This window comes from Phaenicophaeus curvirostris, chromosome 1 (genome assembly GCF_032191515.1).
Source record: "Phaenicophaeus curvirostris isolate KB17595 chromosome 1, BPBGC_Pcur_1.0, whole genome shotgun sequence".
Taxonomy (NCBI): Eukaryota; Metazoa; Chordata; class Aves; order Cuculiformes; family Cuculidae; genus Phaenicophaeus; species Phaenicophaeus curvirostris.
Window position 1 is genome coordinate 58,659,345 of NC_091392.1, and position 21,761 is coordinate 58,681,105.

General features: G+C 42.4%; 1 protein-coding gene across 1 annotated transcript in view; it reads left to right on the forward strand.

Annotated features, from left to right (window-relative positions):
* Positions 1–1,371: 1,371 nt before the first annotated feature.
* The window catches only part of BRAF (B-Raf proto-oncogene, serine/threonine kinase), an 87,364-nt gene continuing 66,974 nt past the window's right edge, over positions 1,372–21,761 (forward strand). The window contains exons 1-2 of the mRNA XM_069858787.1: positions 1,372–1,560; positions 19,292–19,393. Of these exons, the coding sequence (XP_069714888.1) occupies positions 1,411–1,560; positions 19,292–19,393 (252 nt within the window). The 5' untranslated portion in view covers positions 1,372–1,410. The remainder of the gene's footprint in view (positions 1,561–19,291; positions 19,394–21,761) is intronic.

The following is a 21,761-nucleotide window of genomic DNA, read 5'->3' on the forward strand; positions in this document are numbered from 1 at the left end:
CGTTATAGCGACCTCCCAGTACCTGAAGAGGCTACAGGAAAGCTGAGGAGGGACATTTTACAGGGGCATGGAGTGCTAGGATGAGGGGGAATGGTTTTAAATTAGAAGGGGGAAGATTTAGATTAGACATAAGGAGGAGTTTCTTCACTATGAGAGTGGTGAGGCAGTGGCACAGGTTGTCTGGGGAAGCTGTGGATGCCCCCTCCCTGGAAGCATTCAAGATCAGGTTGGATGGGGCCTTGGGCAGCCTGATCTGGTGGGACATGTCCCTGCCCATGGGCAGGGGGGGTACAATTGGATGATATTTAAGGTCCCTTCTAACTCAAACCATTCTATGATTCTATACAAGCCTTTGTAAACAGTCCCTTCCCAGCTTTCCTGTAGCCCCTTCAGGTACTGGAAGGTTGCTGTAAGGTCTCCTTGGAGCCTTCTTCAGGCTGAGCAACCCCAGTTCTCTCAGACTGTCCTCATAGCAGAGATGCTTCTGATAAAGAAGTAGTTACAAAAAGTGGAATATTTGTGATTTAAGCTAAAGTTTAATCTAAGTAACTGTGTTTGTTGAAAGTTAGACAGAATGTCCCCCTGACAGCATGTTTTCTTTCAGACAGGTTTCCCAGCCACTGCTGGCTCTCTGGAGATGACAAGGCCTCGTGTGCGGCGTGCTCTGTGCTGGGCAGCTCTGGCTGCTGCCATCACCTCTGTCTGCAGCCTCTCCCCACCCCAAACGCGAGGTCAGGCAGAGCTGGAGCCGCCTGCAAATTAGCGAGAGGTTTGATTGCTGAGAAGTTCATAACAACATTAAAATTAGACCTTGGAAAGTAATAGAATACGCCTAACATTTGTGGGAAGGTTTATCCATTGCCCGGTGAGCGGGACGCGCGTTCTGCAGCCGGCTCCCCGCGCCCCGGGGCCGGCGCTTCCCCGCCCGGCCGAGCCGCTCTCGGGGCGCTGATTAGGCGGCATTTTTCGGCCTCAGCGCCCACGGTTCGCGTTCCCAGGGCGACGCGGGGGTTGGGGGGGGGGGGGGGGGGGGTGTCGCGCCGTGACGTCAGGGTGTTTCCCGGTGACGCCGCGGCGGCCCATGCGCGGTGGCGGCGGCGGCGATTCTGGGTGACGTCACGGGCCCGGGCGTGACGCGCGGGTGGCGCGCGCCGCTGGGAGCCGGCCGGGGCCCGCGCGCGCCGCCTCCTCCTCCCCCCCCCCTCCCCTCCACCGCCGCCACCCTCACACAGCGCGCGCCGCGGCTGGGGGCGCCGCCCCCCCCCCCCCCCCCTTCCCCTCCCTCCCACACACACCCCGCCCCGGGCACGCGGCTCAACCCTCCCCCCCCCCTCCCCTCTTCCCCTTCCTTTCTCGCGCGCGCGCGCGCGCCCCAGCGCCGCCCCCCGCCCCCTCCCCCTCAGGGCCAAGATGGCGGCGCTGAGCAGCGGCAGCAGCGCCGAGGGGGCCTCGCTCTTCAACGGGGACGCCGAGACCGAGCCGCCGCCGCCGCCGCCCCCGCCCCCCGCGCTCGGCGCCTGCTACGCGGCGGGCGGAGGAGACCCCGCCATCCCGGAGGAGGTGAGGCCGCGCCGACCCCGACGCCGCCCGTCGCGCCCCCGCCCCGCCGCTCGGCGGGGATCCGAGCGGGATCCCCGAGCCGGGCGGGCGCGGACCCCACCGCGACCCCCCCCTCTCCCCCCGCACACAGCGAGCGGCGGGGCCCGCGCTGCGGGGGAGCGAGTGTGTGTCTGTCTCTGAGTGCGTGTCCGTGCCTCTGTGTGTGTTTGTGTGTGTCTGTGTGTGTGTGAGCATGTGTCTCTGCGTATGTGAGTGTGTGTGACCGTGTGTGTCTGTGAGCGTGTGTCTCAGTGTGATCGTGAGTCTGTGAGTGTGTGTTAGCGTGTCTGTGCGTGTATGACCGTGTCTGTGCATGTGTCTGTCTCTGAGTGTGTCTATCTCTGTGTGTGAGTGTGTATCTGTGTGCGTCTTGTATGTTTCTGTGTGTGTCTCTGTCTGCTTGTGAGTGTGTATGTGTGTATATTTGTGTGCCTGTCTGTGTCTCTGCATGTGAGTTTGTGTGTGTGTGTGCATGCCTGTGTCTCTGCATGTGTGCATGTCTGAGTGCATATCTCTCTGTGTCTGTATGTTTGTGCGTGTGTCTGCATGCATATATATGTGTATCTCTGTGTCCATGTCTCTGCATGAGTGTGTGTGTATGCGCATGTGTATACCTGTGTGCGTGCATGTCTATGTATGTCTCTCTCTGTGTGCATGTCTGCATGTGTTTGTGCATGAGTGCGTGTTTATCTGTGTGTGCATGTGAGCATGTATCTGTATATCTCTGTGTGAGTGCACATGTGTCCGTGCACCCGTGGGTCTGAGAGTGTGTGTGTGTGTCTGCATGTGTGTGTTTGTATGTGAGTGCATGTGTCCACATGTGTCTGTGCACATGTGAGTGTGCGTGTGTCTGTGTGTTGGTGTAAGTGTTTGTATGCGTGTGTGTATATCACTGTGCATGTATGTATCAGTGTTTATATCTCTGCATGTGTGTCTGCACAAACGTTTGTCTGTGTCTGCGTGTGTCTCTATGCCCATGTGTCTGCATACTCTTGTGTCTGTGTGTGTCTCCATGTGTGTATCTTTGCCTGTGTCTGTGTAGGGGAATTTGTAATCGGTTTCCACCAAGGGATTTGAAACACTTAAAGAGTATTTTATCTTTATAAAGGAGCACAGTGATAGGATAAGGGGTAAAAATTTTAAGCTGAAGGAGAGGAGATTTAGATGAGATATCAGGAAGAAATTCTTTCCTGTGAGGGTGATGAGGCACTGGTGCAGGTTGCCCAGAGAAGTCCTGGATGTCCCGTCCCTGCGGGTGTTCGGTGCCAGGTTGGACGTGGCTTTGAGCAATCTTATCTACTGGGAGGCGTCCCTGCATATGGCAGGGGGATTGGAAATGGATGATCTTTAAGGTCCCTTCCAACCCAAACCATTCCATGAGTCTGTGATTTTAAAACTGGAATTGGGCACACTTTCTTTTGTTGATGTTGGCCTGGGTCATGGTTTCTGCACACAGATTCTGAGGAAACTTTAACGGACGGGGTGCTGCACAGGAACGGGAGGTGTCAGGCCTCTGGTTTGTGTCTCTGTTACATGCTTCCTGTCTTTTGGGGCACATTACTTAACTTCCCAATCCCACAGAGAGCAAGTGGCACTACCTGTTTTGCTGGGGTTAAAGTGTAAGTTGCTAACACTTCTGAAACATTTTCAGAAGGTGGAATAAAATGTGCCATGACAGCGCGAGGTATTTTGCAGATTTGAATACTTGTAGGCATTGAAGTCAGAACGGATTGCCAAATGCTGTGCATCAAGTCTGTTCTGGAGGTAAATACAGATTGCAGAAGCTCTGCCTGCCGCCTTGTTCTGAGTGTTAGTTGCTGGAGATGATTTTAGCTTAGTTTCCCTCAGCGTGTTTGTAGTCAGTACAGGACTTTCTATCTGTGAGCAGAGCCTTGTGGCCCTGGGAGGTGCTGAGCCCACCAGGTAATTGCTCCTTGTTGCTCTGGAGGAAGAGCTTCCAGCAGGGAAGATGAGCTGGCCTGGGCTGGCTTGCAGAGTGGATCCAGTCTGACTCCTAGCTCACTGGAAAAAGTGTTTTTATCCAATTTATTTGGATAATTAATAGTGTAGGGTATTATAATGGAATGAAAGAGTTGAGAAGTTTGACAAGTACTAGAGCTCCTGCTGGGCAGACAACCAGAAAGGAGAAATTGGGAAGGAGTCTACCACTGCTGGTGTCAAGTGAGAGGTTAGATTGAGTCCCTCATCTTAAGGAACTACTGGCTTGCTTGCTGAAGGAAGGCAAAACTCAGCAGTAGACATGTATTTTAAACTTAACCAGCAGCATAACTTAACCATGTATTTTAAACTTAACTTAACTGGTGATTAAATGCTTTGAGTAATGCAAGTCTGGTCTTAACTTTCCCGAGTAAGGAGAAACTCGACTGGTTGAGAAACCAGAATACCTAAAGAGTGAGGTTTAACAAATGCTTTCTTGCAGCAGCAAAATGAGGTTAAAAAGGTTCTTGCTGACTTTTATCACCCAGATTGTTCTGGTGCAGCTGTGCATGGAACTGATTTTCTCAGTTATTTCTGCCATAAAAAAAACCCACAGCTCTGTGGAATTATTTCAATAACTGGTTTATATCGTGCCCCTAGAAACAGTAATGCCAGTAGAGCTGAGTTGGGTAATAAACTGCAGTGCAAGAGAGAAGAGTGGGGAAAGAAGTGGCAGGAGGCAAAAATTTTTTTAAAAGTCAATTTTCATACCAAGGGGAGTGTTGGTGAAACTACTCTAAGTCACTTGAACTTCAGAAATGTTTTAGCTTGTGTCAATCTTTAGACTTCACTCCAAATGCTAAATTACATAGTGTGGCTTCTGCTCCCGCCCTGAATATCTTACACCCCTGTAGGAGAGAGATGGCAAGAGAAAAGCAGGCTGGTGTTGGTTGCAACCTCTCTGGCTGACAGAGAGGTTGCAATTATGGGTGTGAATATTCAAGGTTAGGAATTGTGTGGGGTTATTCTTGCATTATTTAAAAGCAAACTTCTTGTACACTGGAAATACTGAAACATAGGTCTGACAGCTGGTGATAGATTTTTTATTTTCTGGTGTGGTTCTGATGTGATTGTGTTCTTTAGTTAGCTCATTCTTCCTCAATACGTAAGTAATTATGTTTTGTTTACTGCATAAGTACACCTATTACTTCATCAAAATATGTGTTTTAGTGAAGTTCGAAACCAAAAAAATTGCTGATAGAGTTAAAGTTGAATCCCCAATACAAAACCAACCCAACCTAAATTGTTTTTGCAAATTCAAAGGAACATAAGTCAGAAAAATACTGAAGTGCTTCTAACTCACTCATGGCTCTAATGTAAGTACATGTTCTAGTGTTTTGTTTTGTTTCTTCAAGACAATGTAAATCTAAGATTTAAAAGTACCTTTGCTGTGGAAGCTTGCAAAGGAGTACAACCTCACTTATTTTGAGGAGATACCTGGAAAGATTTAATTCCCTATAATCTTTTGGGAACGGCTGTCCCAATTTCCAGGAGGAAAACCTTCAGTTCTGTACTCAGTTTCTGGTTATAAAAGGGGATGTACAGCAATAATTTCTAACAAACCTTGAGGAAGTCTTACACAAACTTGTAAGTCCAAGCTTCCTGGTGGAGGAGGTATTCTGTATCAAGATTGTAATCCAGTGCTGTGTTGGGTACTATGCTGGTGTTGCTTATGAATTCAATGGGGGTTTGAAAAGCAAATTTAAGCCATACTGTTCAACTCATGCCTAGTTTTTAATCAAATAATGAATTTAGTGCTTTAGAAGTTACGTCAGGAGCCTAACTGCTGATACTAAAAATCTTCTAATAATGAAGTCATTATGTAAGAGTATAATGATTGCAGAAGCTTTTTTTTTCCTGTATTGCAATTTAATATTATTAAGAGTAGTTGCCCATACATGCACACACTGAGGAAATGGGTTCTTCTCAGAGACAGAAGGATTTGAAAAGCGTAGAGGCAAGTTAATTGAGCAGAAATTTTCCCCTTCCACTCACTAATCAGTTGCTGGTGTTGGGAGGCCTGGGGTAAATGCTGGCTTCTTCCCCAGGATGAATTCTTGGGACAAGAGATTGTTTGGATGGAAGGTTTTCAGAGTATTAGGGAGTTGTTGATATAGTAAGGAGTGTGCGACAGCTGGGAGGAAAGACTCTGTTCTTGTTGCTAGAGATTATTTACACCAATATTAAATAATTCAAATGGGATTTTCTGTACTTGGCGCTTTGTGCCCTGAACTGCTCTTTGGAAGATGAAAATGACTTTGAAGGTTGTGAAGTGAGGGCTTGAGCTGTTGGACAGTTGATTGTTTTCTAGGCAGCAATGCTGGAATTTGTCCTGTGTGAATATTAGTTATATGTTTAGAAATCTTAATCTTTTAAAACAGATTTAAGAAGAATAAAATGCATGGAACGAAAGGTGCCTCTAACCTTATAAGTGATGGGTTCTAATAAAGTAACGTAGATTTACCAAGAATAACTGACGTTTTTGTTGCAATAACATTTATGGAACCTATCATACTTGGAATTAGAATAACTTTCCTTTTAAGTTTATATTTCTTTGAAGAGTTCACAATTAAACATGCTACTGATTTGGAAAGCTGAAACAATGTAAGCTTTTTTTTTTTTTTACTTCATTGCTTTTGTAGTTCTGGAAATAATGTTTTATGTTGAGCTTCAATTATGTTTCCTTGCATTTGTGTTCAGTGATTGAGCTAACTTCATAGCCTGTGAATGACATCCTATTTAATTGAACAAGAACAAGTTAAAGTTTAGCTACCAGATGCTTCATATGCAGCTAATATTCTGCAGGAGTATATCTCAAAAGATAAGCAAAATAATTCTTTTGTTTTGCATAGCATGGGAAAGGCCTTTGCTGAATACTGCATCTGATTTCGGATTATAGGTTTAAGTAATACATAGTCTAGTAGGGGAGAGTCCAGAGAAGACTACTAAGTGTGATCTGAAGTCTAGAAGATCAGAATGTTGAGGGAAGACTGAAAAAAAAATTGAGGTTATTTAAAAAAGAAATTGAAGTTGTAAAATCTGATATGAAGAAGAATGCAAATGACTTCTACTCCAGGCTCATGGTGGATACTGCAAGAAGTAGTGAGTTTAAATGGTATCAGAGGAGGTGGTTTCACATTACGATTGGACCATTTTATTTATGGCTGGATATGGTGAAGCATGAAAATGACTTCCTTAACTTACAAAATGTCCATTTATAGATTCTGTTACCTTCACAGGCAAAGGCATGTCAGGAGGGATGGGGAAAAGTTGATCCAGGTGCAGAAAAGATGGTGACTCTAATAACGTCTCATATTTTCTTTTTCCTTAGGCTTTTTATAATCTTTTTTATGGCAATGTAGATCGAACACTAGAACACAGCCTTGAAATACTTGATCTTAGTGGGGATATTAAAGACGCTTCTGCTTATGAGGTTTTTTTCCCAAAAGTCAATAGGATTAACAGCTCTGTCCTGTGGTAGCTTGTTTGATTGCACAAAACTTGTTCAATAGAGTAGTAGTTGCTTCTGAAAATTTTGGTGTCTCATGAGGCTTGTTTCTTCTTCTTGGGGTTACCCACAAAATGGTTGGATACGAAGTGTTTAGTACTGAGTTTTTTTGTTAATTTATCTTGTTACTTAAGCCAGTAATACTGTTCACATTTATACTTGGTTGTTGTTCAACTCAAAAACCTCTTATTTTTAAAACTGTTCTGTTAATATCCTTCTTGACATTTGGTTTTAGCCAGGAAAGGGAATTCTTTTGCTGCATATAGTTAAAAAATACTGTAGACCAAGCGTGATTTGTTTCTTATGGAGGTACCTTTTGATCTACTTTTTAAAACAAACTGGAAAGAAAACCTAATTTCCTTATAGCTTCAATATTCCAATTTGTTTTGTTATTTTGTAACAGATCTATAGTTCAGTTTCATTATTCTATCTATAGAAAGTTTGACTGCATGACAGATCTTGAAGGGAATTTCAATTAGTAGGAAGTATAATTTTATTTGTCCTCCCACAGAAACAAAAGAAGGATTCAAATGATCATGAACCCAATAATTCTATTCTAGTCCTGCCTTGCATAGAAGCTATATCAGATTTAAGAATTGTTTGGAGACGCTTTTTGGCCAAGCATAAGTTTTATGTAAGTTTTCAGTTTGAAGAAGTCACTTTGGAAAGGCAGCATAGTGTTCAATACAGTAGTGATGCTCTGTCATAACCGTAGTCCCAAATGGTGGGTGCTGCTCCCTGTCACTGCAGTTACAGAGTGAAACTGAGCTCTGCCACCCAGAGGTTTTGCTTTTTCCTGTGCCTGCACTGGGCCATTCAGCTAAATCTGGTCCTTAGTGCCATTTTAGTGCCATTCAGTTCCTTTCCCAAGTCAATTTAACTCTCTAACACTGAAGAAAATTGTTATTGCTTTTGCTGGATTGGTTTTCTGCAATCTTAGTGCACTGAATCTCCTCAACAGGGCTCCAATGAGAGAGGCAGAAGACAAAAAGAATGTGGTGTAGGGAAGCAGTGGTAGGTTGGTGGCCCTCTCCACTTTTCTTGAATGGATGATCTTTCACTGAATCATAGAATGGTTTAGGTTGGAAGGGACCTTAAAACATCATCCAGTTTCAAACCCTGTGCTATGAGATACACCTTCCCCTGGATCAGGTGGCTCAAAGCCTTGTCCAGCCTGGCCTTGAACACCTCCAGGGAGCTTCTCATCCACCAGCACCCCCAAGCCTCTTCTCAGGGCCGTTCTGAATCCATTCTCTGCCCAGCCTGCAATTGTCCCATGAAACTGCACTGGCCTTCAATTTTTATATTTGAATGAGAAGCCTTGTTCAGCTGAGACTTCCCTAGCTGGACTTGCCAGGTTTAGGTCCTGACAGCTTAGATCTTTATCTTCTTGAGCTTCCTGTGCTAGGTTCTAACAGCCTTCCTTGGTCTCTGGATTGCTTCTCAGCCTACCTTTCACAGAAACATAATTTCTTGCCGTAGCTTTGCCAGTGTGCCAGGGCTTTTAAGGTCCTCTGTGAGCTTCTTGAATCATAAGTAGACTTTTCCAACAGCTTTGGTCATGTGAGGGTTCTAGGTACAGTGTTTAGGTTTTTTGAGGTGTGAAGTGGTTTTCATAACTCTCAACTGCTCACATGTCTGTGTGTGTGAACACAGCTACTTTCTTATAGCAAGTGCAGGATACAAAAGCCAGCGTGCGATATACGCATTTCTTTGCTTCAGCTTTTTTATTCCAGTGGCTCTTGAGCATTTTGGGTGTACAGCTGAATCTTCCTTATTGTCCCTCCTGCGAATATCTTCTCTCCAAAACGATGAAATACATGTTTATGCAACTGATTTCGTCCTCTGTGGCCATTTCTAAAGTTGAATAAGGCTGCTTTGTGCAGAATTACGTGCCTTTTCTTCCTTTTTTTTTCCTGTTATAACGCCTTGCTGCAATAATTTGGCTTGTTACTCCACCTTTTTACCATTTGTGTGTTTTGAAGGAGCAGCAACAGTGCTTTGCTTTATTCTGTTTCTGATGACATTTTATGAATGTGAACCTTGGAGAAAAAAAAAAAAAGTGAAACAGGCAGAGGTCTGATTTTTATCTATTCCCATTGTCCAAAGGTGCTGTCATTTCAGGCAGGAGTTTTCAGAGAACAGTGCTGCCAGCTGTCTTCACCACGTTATTCCCAAACCAATGTGAACATTAGAGATCAGAAAACAAAACCTCTGGTCTTTTGAAAATGGTGTTTGTCATGCAGTGCAGTCAGAGTTCTTGGTCTCAAATGAATTCTCCACACTATAGATGCTGAATTCAGGAGATCTTGGAGTGTTTGGGCACTGAAGGAAGCTTTTATTTTTCTAAGGTTCTGATTAGGTGAAATATTTTTGTGGATTCTCCCAGTATACCTGCACAAAATGTGGTGTGAAGAGGCAATTAAATTTCTACATGAAGGGTACCGACTTTCTTTAAAATCTTTCATCTAGGAGGCAAGCAAGTAAGGTTGTTGATCAACAAAATGCACTGAATGTCTAAAAATGTGTTGCATAGCTAAGTGGCTAGGATTTGTTTCTTTACCCCAAGAAGGGGGATACCAGCTTAAGTATCCTCATCAGTTATGTAGTGAGGCCGTTTAGACAACAGAGTCATTAGTAAAGCTGTGAAATGCACTGATAAGCAGTGAGTACTTTTCAAATGCAGTTACATTATGTTCAGTCAACTGAGCACTTTTAATTTATCTTTTTTCCCTTTATCTGAGATAAAGGGATTATTTTGAGGACAGACATTTCTGAAGTCGGAGTTGCGTGTCTGTTTTTCTTACTGAGCAAGTTGTACTTGAGATTTAAAGGTGTTTGAAAAGCACTATAAAATCAACATGAAATAAAATACATCGTTATGACTAAGAAGTTGGTAGTATGTAGGTGTTTGGAACTGGTTGTTTGTATATTGGTGCCTCAAGCTTTGAACTGTTTTTGTGAATTTATTCATTAAATCTTAATAGGTCAAAAATTCTCTCTAGTTGTAAGTAATGTAGATTTAAATGTGAGTCTTTAGCATCTTCTGAGGTAGCTTTCAGAAAGGATAGTTTTATTGAAATACATTTTGTAAGTGATAATAAAGTCTTTTGTGACATTTTTAAACTTATGCAAGTTGTTGAAAATTGGTGTAACTTTTTAGTCTCTAGATTCGGTAGTTACAGATTATAAACCTTGCCATAGGTTTCATGTACTAAATGGTTCTCCATTTTGATCAGCTAAGGGTTGACTGAGTCAAATGAAAAGATTTTTTTGCATTTTTTTTTATTTTTCAGTTTTATAAATTAGTTGTTTCTTTTCAGCGTCCTACCATGCTGCCTGTTGTGGCTTGGTTTGGGTGTTTGTTGTTTGTTCTTTTTTAACTCTCCTAACTCTACAATGAGTGGCAAGGTGCCAGTTCTGCCTTTTAAATTATTTCATTTTTCGTGTTGGTGTTAGGGTTACTAAGGCAGTGTGGACTGCTGAGTAGAACATAGAATGCCATTTAGCAGAATGTGGTTTCTGTGGCAGTTTCTATTTGTGACTCTGTTCTGTGATTGGGAGCAAACTGCGTTTTAAAAATAAAACCAAGTACATTTGCTCCGTTTCAGGTTTTGGGACCAGCTTTATCATAAAAGTGGGATACCTTGGTTACTTTATTGGATCAACTATCTCTAAACAAACAGAATGGTTTTGTGCTTGATTAACAATTCCATTTCTTTTACGTTTTCTAATTTAAAAGTTGGTAGAAAACCTATGCATGATGTGATAATAGTTTAGTGGTGGAACATTGCAAAGTGTATAACATTACTTTATGGATTGATAACATGAACTTTTAAATAGGTGCTGATTATGTTTTCTGGATAGTCTAATTAATTGTGTGCTCTGGCAAGTAGAAAGTAGAATAAGTTCTGTAGTTCAGCTGAGACTGAGTTTATTTGTTTTGTCTTTTTAATTAATGTGACCCAAGCTGTGTGAGAGCTCTGCTCTACTACCATTTGCTTCTTATAGGCAATTATTGTAATTAGCTGGTTGGCTGCTTGCTTTCCATCACAAATACAACTCGTCTTCAGCTTAAGGTGTGCAGAGAAATAGTCTGGCAAAATTGCATTCCTAAATAAGTTAGGAAATCTGGATATATTTTGTACTTTTTTGTTTGTTTGTTTTTTCATACAATCACAGTATGGTTTGGGTTGGAACAGACCTTAAAGATGACCCAGTTCCAATCCCCTTGCCATGGGCAGGGACACCTTCCATGGGACCAGGTTGCTCAAAGCCCCATCCAACCTGGCCTTGAACACTTCCAGGGATGGGGCATCCATGACATCTCTGGACAACTCACTCCAGTACCTCACCACTCTTCACAGTAAAAAATTTCTTCATAGTATCTAATCTGAATCTCCCCTCGTTCAGCTTAAAATTGTTACCGCTCGTCCTTTCCCTTCACTTTCTGATAAAGAGTGCCTCCCTGGCTTTGCTATAGGCCCCCTTTAAGTACTGGAAGGTCGTTATAAGGTCTTCCTGGGGCCTTCTCTTCTCTAGGCTGAACATCCCCAACTCTCTCAGCCTGTCCCTGTATGGGAGGTGGACCTGTGAGAGCCTACAGAGAAGTTGTTAAATTCATAAATGTGAATACAGAGAATTTACCGGAACTTAATCTGTACATGACCCTCATGACTACTGAATTAGTACCAAAGTGAATAAAAGGGACTGGTAGCGATGCAACACAAATGCCTAGAGGAACATGGAATTAAAGATTGAGTTAGATCGAAGAAAGCTGTGCAACTGGTAGTTAATGATTTAAATGAAGGATACAGACATGTCTTATTTTTCACACTCTGCTGTTCTACTGTGGTAGAAAACATTTGCTAACTTTCCTTTTTATAGTGCTTGGAGGCAAATTCTTCTTAGCAGCAGGCAGCAAAGATGGCAGATGATGGAAAAAGTGGGGGAATGAAAGAGAGTTGAAACTTAAACAGGAAGGCTGCTGCTTCATGGTAGTCTGATTCCATCCAGCTGTTGGCTGTAGAGAGGAAAGGTGACTTTTGGCACTAGCTCAAATGGTCGTCAGGTCCTTTGCCAATCTGTTTCAGCACACTAGACTGGCAGAAAACTATCCTAGCCAGGGAGAAACGTTTTCTGCTTGTTTAGCATGCTGTGATTGTTTCAGCTAAAGATTTAAGTTCTGGAAGCAGGGGTAAATCACTATGGGCAATATGGTGACGGCACCTACTTTCTCGGTTGGTGTAAGCTGCAAAGCAGCCACTGCCTAAGACTCTTAGAATTGTAGAGTCATAGAATCATTAAGGTTGGAAAAGTCATCTACAATCATCCAGTCCAACCATCAGCCCAACACCACTGTGCCTACTAAACCATGTCCCGAAGTGCCACATCTACTTTTTTTTAACACCTCCAGAGATGGTGCCTCCACCTCTTCCCTGGGCAGCCTGTTCCAATGCTTCACCATTCTTTCAGTAAAGGCATTTTTCCTGATATCTAGTCTAAAGCTCCCCTGATGCAACTGAGGCCTTTTGCTATCATTCTATCACTTGTCACTTGGGAGAAGAGACCAGCACCCACCTTGCTGCAATCTCCTTTTAGGTAGTTGTAGAGAGTGATGAGATTTCCCCTGAGCCTCCTCCAGGCTAGACAATCCCAATTCCCTCTGCCACTGCTCATAAGACTTGTGCTCCAGACCCTTCACCAGCCTCATTGCCTTCCTCTGGATGTGTTCCAGCAGCTCAGTGTCTTTGCTGTAGTGAGAGGCCCAAAACCGAACACAAGTGTTCAGGGTGCGGATTCACCAGTGCTGAGTACAGGGAGACAATCATTCCCCTATTCCTAGAGAAATTTCTTGATTATGTCACAAGGGTAGACTTTATTGAGCTTTATCCTTTTATTTTGAAAAAATATTTTTAAACGCATATGAGAAGTAAAGAACATTTGAAGCCTGAATTCCTTTTGTTAAAGAAGAGGCAACTTGAGAGGCAAAGACCTGACAGACTGAAAGACTTTTATTCTGCTTTAAGAGTAGAGCCGAATGATGAGCAATTTAATTTGTGTTTAGAATTGCACTGAGGAAAAGACATAGATTACTCTCAGCTGCAACTGATGGTTTGCAAATAAATGAGTGGTACAAGAATATTAAGTGAAAACTAAGTGTTAGTAATACTAGGATTTTGTGTGGTGGAAGTCCTGATAAAGCAAGCAAATCTTTATTGAATGTGTTTGTCTTAGGATCACAGTGTTAGTCTCCCACTTGTTTTTTCAATAGAGTTCCTGCTGTTAACTCCTCAAAGATGATTCTCTGATACTTGAAGGTTAACTCGTTGAAATGTTTCCTAGTTTTTTGGTAGGGAAGGAATTGTCTGGGTTTGGTGGGATTTTTTTGCTTAATGGGGACAATGTCACAACAGACGCAGTTGAAAACCTGCATCACTAGTTACGAGGGTTTAGGAGTTGGCCTAAAAAATGTCACCTGTGAAACAGAAAATAGTTTTCATCTTGAGGCCTTTTTTAATATTTTCCTAACTGCTGTGCTTACTGCAGATACCTGCTGATCCCATTACTGTATGAGCTGGCCTAGTTATGATCCTCCTTATCAGAGAGCATGGTACAAAAAATTATATACTTCCTCTTGAGGGTTTTTCTTCTTGAACATACTATTATACGTCTTCATCAAGGCGATTCTTCATCAATCTAGAAAGATGTGTTCACAGACTTAGTGGAAAAACAGTTCGTTTTTCTCTTTGCTACAGTAACTTCTGTAGATACCGTTGTCCATAACTTATATACTATACTGTGATTGTAAATTTTACTAGATTCATTCTGAACTGTCTCGCTAGCCAACAATGAAAATAACGCTGCCAAAGTCTGTAGCTCAGGCACTGTAAAGGAGCTGCAATAAAAATTATTCACTAACATTAATAAAAGCTTGGGAAAGGCGAACTAGGAAAGGCAACTTCAATGCTGATGTATATATTGCTTGTGGAAATGGTGATGCGAAACCCATTGCAAGCTGGTTTTCAGTTCAATGAAGTTTTTCAGTTCTTAGTATTTGTCATACTTTTTTAAATAAAAAGTTTAACTACACCATTGAAAACGTGGTAAACATTGAAGAGCCAGTGAACAGTAGGAAAAACACAAAAATTAACAATCAGTGTGCAGTTTGATGTAAGTTTCCACTGACAGTTAGAGAAGAGGTAGGGCCTGAAGTACAGGAAGAAGGAAAGGGCTGTCCTCCCCACTGTATGTGCGTGTTTCAGCAGATGACTGCAGCAAATGAAAAGCAAGCTTTGTAAGATGTGAGGACTAGCATCATTCAGGGTTGATGGGAGGGGAAACTATCTCAAGAAAAGTTGAAAGAGAGGAGATTTAGATTAGTTAGTAGGAAGAAATTTTTTACTGTGAGGATGGTGAGGCACTGGAACCAGAGAACATGCGGATGCCTCATCCCTGGAAGTGTTCAAGACCAGGCTGGATGAGGCTTTAAGCAGCTTGGATAATCTTAAAGGTCCCTTCCAACCCAAACCATTCTATGATTCTATAAAAGAGAGTGAAGTGTGAGGAAGACTTTAACAGTGATTTTCAGCATAGAAACTGGAAAAATGCAAACTCCACGTCTTGTCATGTGACTGCTGAGGTGAGATGATGAGTTATTAACCCCTTTCATGTCCTCTTGCCTCTTTCTCACTCTAGCAATTCACTTTCAAGTAAGTAAAGACGTTATTCCAGGTAAGAACAGTCTCATACATGACAGCTTTCTAAAGCATCGTCTGACAAAATGGATCCTAGCTCAGTGGACCAAACAAATTAATTCTGTAAGAAAGACGCCTGAAGGGACTGAGTAGGATAATATTGGACTGGTATTGATGATTTTGTCCTCCTTATAAAACAGTTTCTAAACCAAATGCTTAAGTTTGTTTGTTTTAAATTTACCTAGTTGGTTCTATCGAAGTATTCTCTGTCATCAAGTAGTGTGATAATCCAGGTGAAAGCCATACTATTCCAGGACAGTGGGCTTATTTTTCTGTAGAGAATGGATTTGAACTCTCTGGTGTCTCTTATCAGATGTGAATCATAGAGCTTAGAGTTGGGGTGTGCTGGAAGATTTGGGTATTGATGCCAGGTGTAAAAAGTATAAAAGATGGTTTGCTTTGTGCTGTCTCAGGCACTGTGTATTTTGACAAGCAGCAAAGGATGCGAAAATAGCTTTGTGTTTTATAACCTTGCATTTGTGGAGCCGTAGTCTTCCCTGAATAGAATGGATTTAGGCTTCTACTCTATCTGACTTGCCTCTGGGTTGAAATAGGTCATCATCCTTTATTACATTGCAAGAGAGTGCTTATTTGCAAAATTAATGCACAATTATCCACAATAGGCAGATACAAGTTGATATATTCCAGTATATCTGGACTATTTCCCAGTCTTCTGCCTGCCTGTGTCTGTGTTAGCCTGCGTCAGCTTCCTTGTGTCAGCAGCACTGAAAGGAGAATCAAATCTAATCTCTTGTGATAGAGGATAACCTTAACCTAATGTTACCAGATAAGACAGAAAAATTTATTTGAGACTTTTTTTGGAAAAATGATAAGGTTATCCAAGCTGTAGAGGATTCATTGCTTCTTTTGTGGAACTACAATGAAACAGCATGTCTTGAAACAGCATGTCTTGAATAGCCATACTGCTTCCTGTGGGAAGGGACTGGGCTTGCATGTGGACAGTGCTAGGTACATTGCAGATTCACTTCATAATACATTAAGATTTCTAGCAACTGTCACTTAGGCTGGCATTGATTTTTGTAATTCTGCAAGATACTTGGCAGTTGTGATTTTATGGTTTCCTTCAGGTGTGGAGTTTCCCAAGTGTAGTGTAGTGCTTTTAAGAATAACAAAAAAATAGGTCTGTTCTTTCTTAATGACTTCTTCAGTTTTCTTTTACTTCTGGAGAAAGTGTGAATAAAGTGTGGATAAATGGATTACTGTGCAATATTGGAATGGTCTTAGTGTGCACACATTCAACTTGAAAAACTTGGGTTTATTCTGGTGTCTAGGAACAAGCTCTTCGGTCCAGACCTAATTGCTAAAAAGATTCTATATTTCATGGGTTTATTGTCTTTGTTGTCAGATTGTTCTTTGCTGCTGTCCTGGAATGTACGTGCTTATGGGGAATGAGAGACTTGCTGAAATCCTAGGCAATTTTTGTACACTCAAGGTGTTACTTGGACGGTTAAAAGAAACCCGTGCGCCTGTGAGAGCTGCTGAACTCGAGAGTTTTAATTCTTAAGAACCTAATGTGTCAGTTTTTTTTTCCAAAGAGCTCATGGGGATGTGTCTTGGCTCAAAGTCTGTAAGGCTGGGCTGATGCAGATGATGCAGACTTAGCTGAGAGAACTTAGCTGAACAAGCAAGCCTGGGAGGAGAAAAGACGGACTGAAGTTGCTGGCTCTGTCTGCTAGCTGTTTAAGTGCAACAAATGTAGTGCATTTTCTTGTGAGGCAGAAGCTGTGGGTGCTGTGGCGTGCAGAAGTAGGCTTTCTCGAGTTGCATGAGGTCAGTTGTGCAGAGCACCAGTTTGGAATTCCAGTTAGGAAGCGGCTTGAATTCCTTCAATTGAATTGAAGTAATCATAGATCCTGTGTAGTAGGAGGCAATATACTTGCGGAGGTTGATTCTTACGGAGCTAGCTAGGTAAAGGATGCTCTGCACCGCAAAAAATATGCTGTGTGTAAGTATATTCACTGATATGGGAAGCCAAAAGGTAAGTTTTCTGTGAGTAAACATAAGTAGAAGTTGCCACTTCAAGTGAAGTTGTGAGGCTTGGATATTTGCCATGGTATGTGTTCCTGTACCTACTTGATTAGGGGGGATAGGATATGCCAGTCAATACTAGATCTGTGAAAGTTTTTTCAACTTGTCAGAAGACTTTTGATGAATATGGCACGTGAAATAGGTTTTCCATTTCTTTGAGCAACAAGTAATGATTTGTTGCTGTGGTTGACTATGATTAATTTCCTTGTGCCTTCAGCGTTGTTTTAGCTGTGTGAATAGCCTTTCTAAGATGATAGGAATCCATATTAAATTTTCCTGTAAGATTTGCTTTTGGAAAGGCTCTTGGTTTTGTGCACAGATGTATAGTTTGTAACTCAGGACACTGTTTTCAGCTCCTCTGAGCAATGTTGTCTTCCACAAAATTTTAACTTCAGCTTCTTCATGTGGAGATGTTTTTGCTGCAGCCTGGCAGCTGGCAATAAGCTTAAAAAAATCGTGCATTTTTCTTCATTAGTCACTCAGTTTTTGCTCTTGTCACGATATTAACTCAGCTGGAAGATTTCTGCCCTCACTAGAGGCTATTTGATTCTCTTGCCAACATATCTTAAATTCTTCCTTCTCTTCCTTAGCCTGGAGAAGAGAAGACTCCATGGAGACCTTATAGCAGCCTTCCAGTACTTACAGGGGTCCTATGGGGAAAGTTGGGGAGGGGCTCTTTATCAGGGAGTGCAGGGATAAGACGAAGGGTAATGGTTTTAAGCTGAAAGCAGGGAGATTTAGGTTAGATATTAGGAAGAAATTTTTTTCCTGTGAGGGTTGTGAGGCACTGGCATAGGTTGCTCAGAGAAGTTGTGGAAGCCTCATCCTTGGAAGTGTTCAAAGCCTGGTTGGATGAGCAACCTGATCTAGTGGAAGGTGACCCTGCCCATGGCAAGGGTGTTGGAACTGGATGATCTTTAAGGTCCCTTCCTACCTGAACCATTCTGTGAACACACTTCCATTGTTCATATTGCTGTTGCTCAGTTATATTTGTTGTTCTGTGTTTTTTCTATAAGAGAAGAGAGAAGCAAGGTTGTGGTTATGGTACAAACTAGAAAGTAATGTATGAGCAAGGAAGTTATTAATTATTAATCTACAGAAGAGTATTTGGAAACTCATCTTATGGGGGTTTTTTCTACTGAGCACTGGTTAGGCCATACATGGAGTGCTGTGTCCAGTTCTGGGCTCCCCAGAGTGAGAGAGACATGGACATACAGGAAAGAGTCCAATGAAGGTCCGCAGAGATGAGTAAAGGTTCGTGAAAGGAAGATGGAACCAAGCTTTTTCCAATGGTGCCCAGTGACAGGGTCGGAGGCAACAAGCACAAACAAACACATGAGGATCCCTCTGAACATCAGGAAGCACTTTTTAATGTGAGGGTGACTGGGCACTGCCACAAGTTGCTCATGGGGGCTGTGGAGTCTCCATCTTTGGAGGTATTCAAAAGCCATCTAGACACGGTCCTCGGCAACCTGCTTGAGGGGGGGGTTGGACTAAATGAACTCCAGAGGTTACCTCCAAACTCAACCTTTCTGCGATTCTGAGTTACTTTGTCAGTGAAGCATCTTCCCTCCCCACCTCCCCCATTGCCAGGCATTTAAGTATAGTAAATTGTTGATATTGATTGTGGTACACGTTGAGAACTTTTTGGTGGTTGCCAGAATGGCCAGATAATAGAAGTTACATTTAGTACTAATGAAACCTGTTTCTTAAGGTAATCCTGAGATGGTTCCTTAGTTTTCCAAGGCTTTTCTGTATAGACACCCAAGTTAACAGCACGTTACCAGTTACAAAGTAACTAAACATCCTAAGCTCTTATATTGAAGAGATTAATTGAAATAGTGTTGATTGAAGCTTGTTCTTTTCACCAGCTGTACGAGATCTTTCCAACTTGGGGAAATACTAGCAAAGTACAGAAATCCTCTTTGCTGTTGGCTGGCAGGCCTAGCTTCAGTGTGATAAATCGCTTGCAGGCTGAGAAGCAAGCTGACTTCCACAGTCACCTCAAGGGAGTTTACTTACAGAATACTTGAATTGCTCGCTGTTTGGTGTCCCCTTGCTCATCTCACTCTCTAGTTTGGTTTGCTTGTCCCTGGGCAAACAATATTTTGCTTGACATAATCTTTTCATGTCTGTTCTAAAACTTGGGCTAGAAGTTAATCAATTATTAGTTTACTTTTGAGAACTGCTGGCAAATAACTGATGTCTAGAATTAGATGAGGTAAATACAGTGGTGTGCAAAATGTGAGTTCTGTTTTTTAGAGTTTGTTTCTTTGTGAACATCTCATCATGGGCTTCTGTTGTTAAATACCAGCAAAATGTAATCTGGTTTGGGACAGATTCTCATTTTTATAATAAAATTTTAAATTTTCTGTTTCAGGTGTGGAATATCAAACAGATGATTAAATTAACACAAGAACATATAGAGGCATTGCTAGAAAAATTTGGAGGAGAGCACAACCCACCATCAATATATTTAGAGGTAAGTTTATATTCAAATGAATGTGGTTAGATTAGTGGTATGTAATTGTAATCTTATATGAAGCATCTTATATTAAAGATGAGAATACCTGTAGTGATAGAGAATATTCTCCTTGTGTTTTAACTCTTGCCCTGACAACAGAAAGGAATCGTATGGGATTCCTGATACGGATCAGCAGGGGAAGATAAGTGGCATAGTCTAATAATTATATTGGTGCAATTGAAATATAAAGTAGGTGTGCAGGTGTGTGTGTATAATAGAAAAAGACATGCTCTGTTGTTAAAAGCACGTGTGCATATACACATGAAAACATAAGACTAACTAAGACTAAGAGTCGTGGCAATCAGGAGAAGTCTCTCGTGACTGGAAGAACAGTAACGATGTGCCCATTTTTAAAAAGGGCAGAAAAGACAACCCTGAGAACTACCGACCTGTCAGCCTCCCCTCTGTGCTTGGGAAGATCATGGAACAGATCCTCTTAGAAGCTGTGCTAAAGCACATGGAAGACATGGAGGTGATTAGTGGCAGCCAGCATGGCTTCACTGGGGTAAACTGACGGATGTGATCTATCTGGACTTCTGTAAAGCCTTTGACACGATCCCCCACAGCATCCTTCTCTCTAAATTGGAGAGATAGGGATTTGACGGGTGGATGGTACAGTGGATAAGAAACTGGTTGGATGATTGTATTCAGAGAGTAAGTGGTCAATGGCTCAAAGTCCAGGTGGAGATCCATGACAAGTGGTGTCCCTCAGGGGTCCGTACTGGAACCAGTGCTGTTTAATATCTTCTTCAATGGTATAGACAGTGAGATTGAGTGTACCCTGAGCAAGTTTGCAGGTGACACCAAGCTGAGTGGTGTAGTTGCCACATTGGAAGGACAGGATGTAATCCAGATGGACCTGGACAGGCTGGAGAAGTGGGCCTGTGAAAACCTCATGAGGTTCAACAGGCCAAGTACAAGGTCCTGAACCTGTGTCAGGGCAGTCCCCGTTTTTTGGTACACGATGGGGGATGACATGATTGGGAGCTGCACTGTAGAGAAGGACTTGGGAGTGCTGGTCGAGGAGAAGCTTGACATGAGCTGGCAATGTGCACTTGCAGCCCAGAAGGCCAACCTGGGCTGCATCAAAAGAAGCGTGGCCAGCAGGTCGAGGGAAGTGATTCTGCCCCTCTACTTACTCTCTTGTGAGACCTCATCTGGAGTATTGTGTCTAGTTCTGGAATCCTCAACATAAGAAAGATATGGAGCTGTTGGAACAGGTCCAGAGGAAGGCTACAAAGATTATCAGAGGGATGGAGCACCTTCCCTATGAGGACAGGCTGAGAGAGCTGGGCTTGTTCAGCCTGGAGAAGAGAAGGTTCCAAGGAGATCTTATAGTAACCTTCCAGTGGCCTATGAGAAAGCTGGAGAGGGACTATTCATAAAGGCTTGTGGTGATATGATGAGGAGGAATGGGTATAAACTGGAGAGAGGCAGATTTAGGCTTGATATAAGGAAGAATTTCTTCACGATGAAGGTTGTGAGGTACTGGCACAGGTTGCCTAGGGAAGTTGTGGATGCCCCATCCCTGGAGGTGTTCAAGGCCAGGTTGGATGGGGCTTTGGGCAGCCTGATCTAGTGGGGTGTCCGTGCCCATGGCAGGGGTGTTGAACTAGAAAATCTTTAAGGTCCCTCCCAACCCTGACTATTCTATGATTCTAACATTGCCTTTAAAGCACTTGACTTCACTTTATTTTCTCCTTGGATAATCATGTAGAATCCAAGAAATGGTATTAGTAGAATGGAAATTCTTAAAGAAATACATAAAATTGTAGGATGGAGTCATATTTTTAAGTTGTGTTTAATTTGTACTACAAATTAAATTTCTGTATTCTTTCATCACTCTGGATTCATGAAGTTGCATTGACATAGGACCAGTGAGATCATAAAAATAGACTGCATCCATAAGTTACATCTGTTGGGAATTGAATGGGTATCACTTGCTCAAAACCCTGCCCTTTTCATGGTCTCTCTCGAGGTCAACTAGAATTCTTTTGTAGCCTTTTAAATCGTAATTGCTGCCTGAAGACACTGGATAATGAACAGTAAAGATCTTGTTATTTGAGGTGCTTCTAACTTTTATCTTAATATGTCAGAGCAGGGTGCTAGCTTGGTTATACAAATGTTGACAATGTCCTTAACAATTAAGGTCAAATGAGGCCCTCTGTGGTTGCTTTACTCATTGCTAATATGAAATGGGAGTATTAAATGAGTGCTAATCACTATTTTACCCACTCAGTGGTACATAAACACACTTCTGTTTTCACTTGAAGATTCATTCCATATGTCTGGATTTAATATTGCCACATGTATGTTGATTTCATTA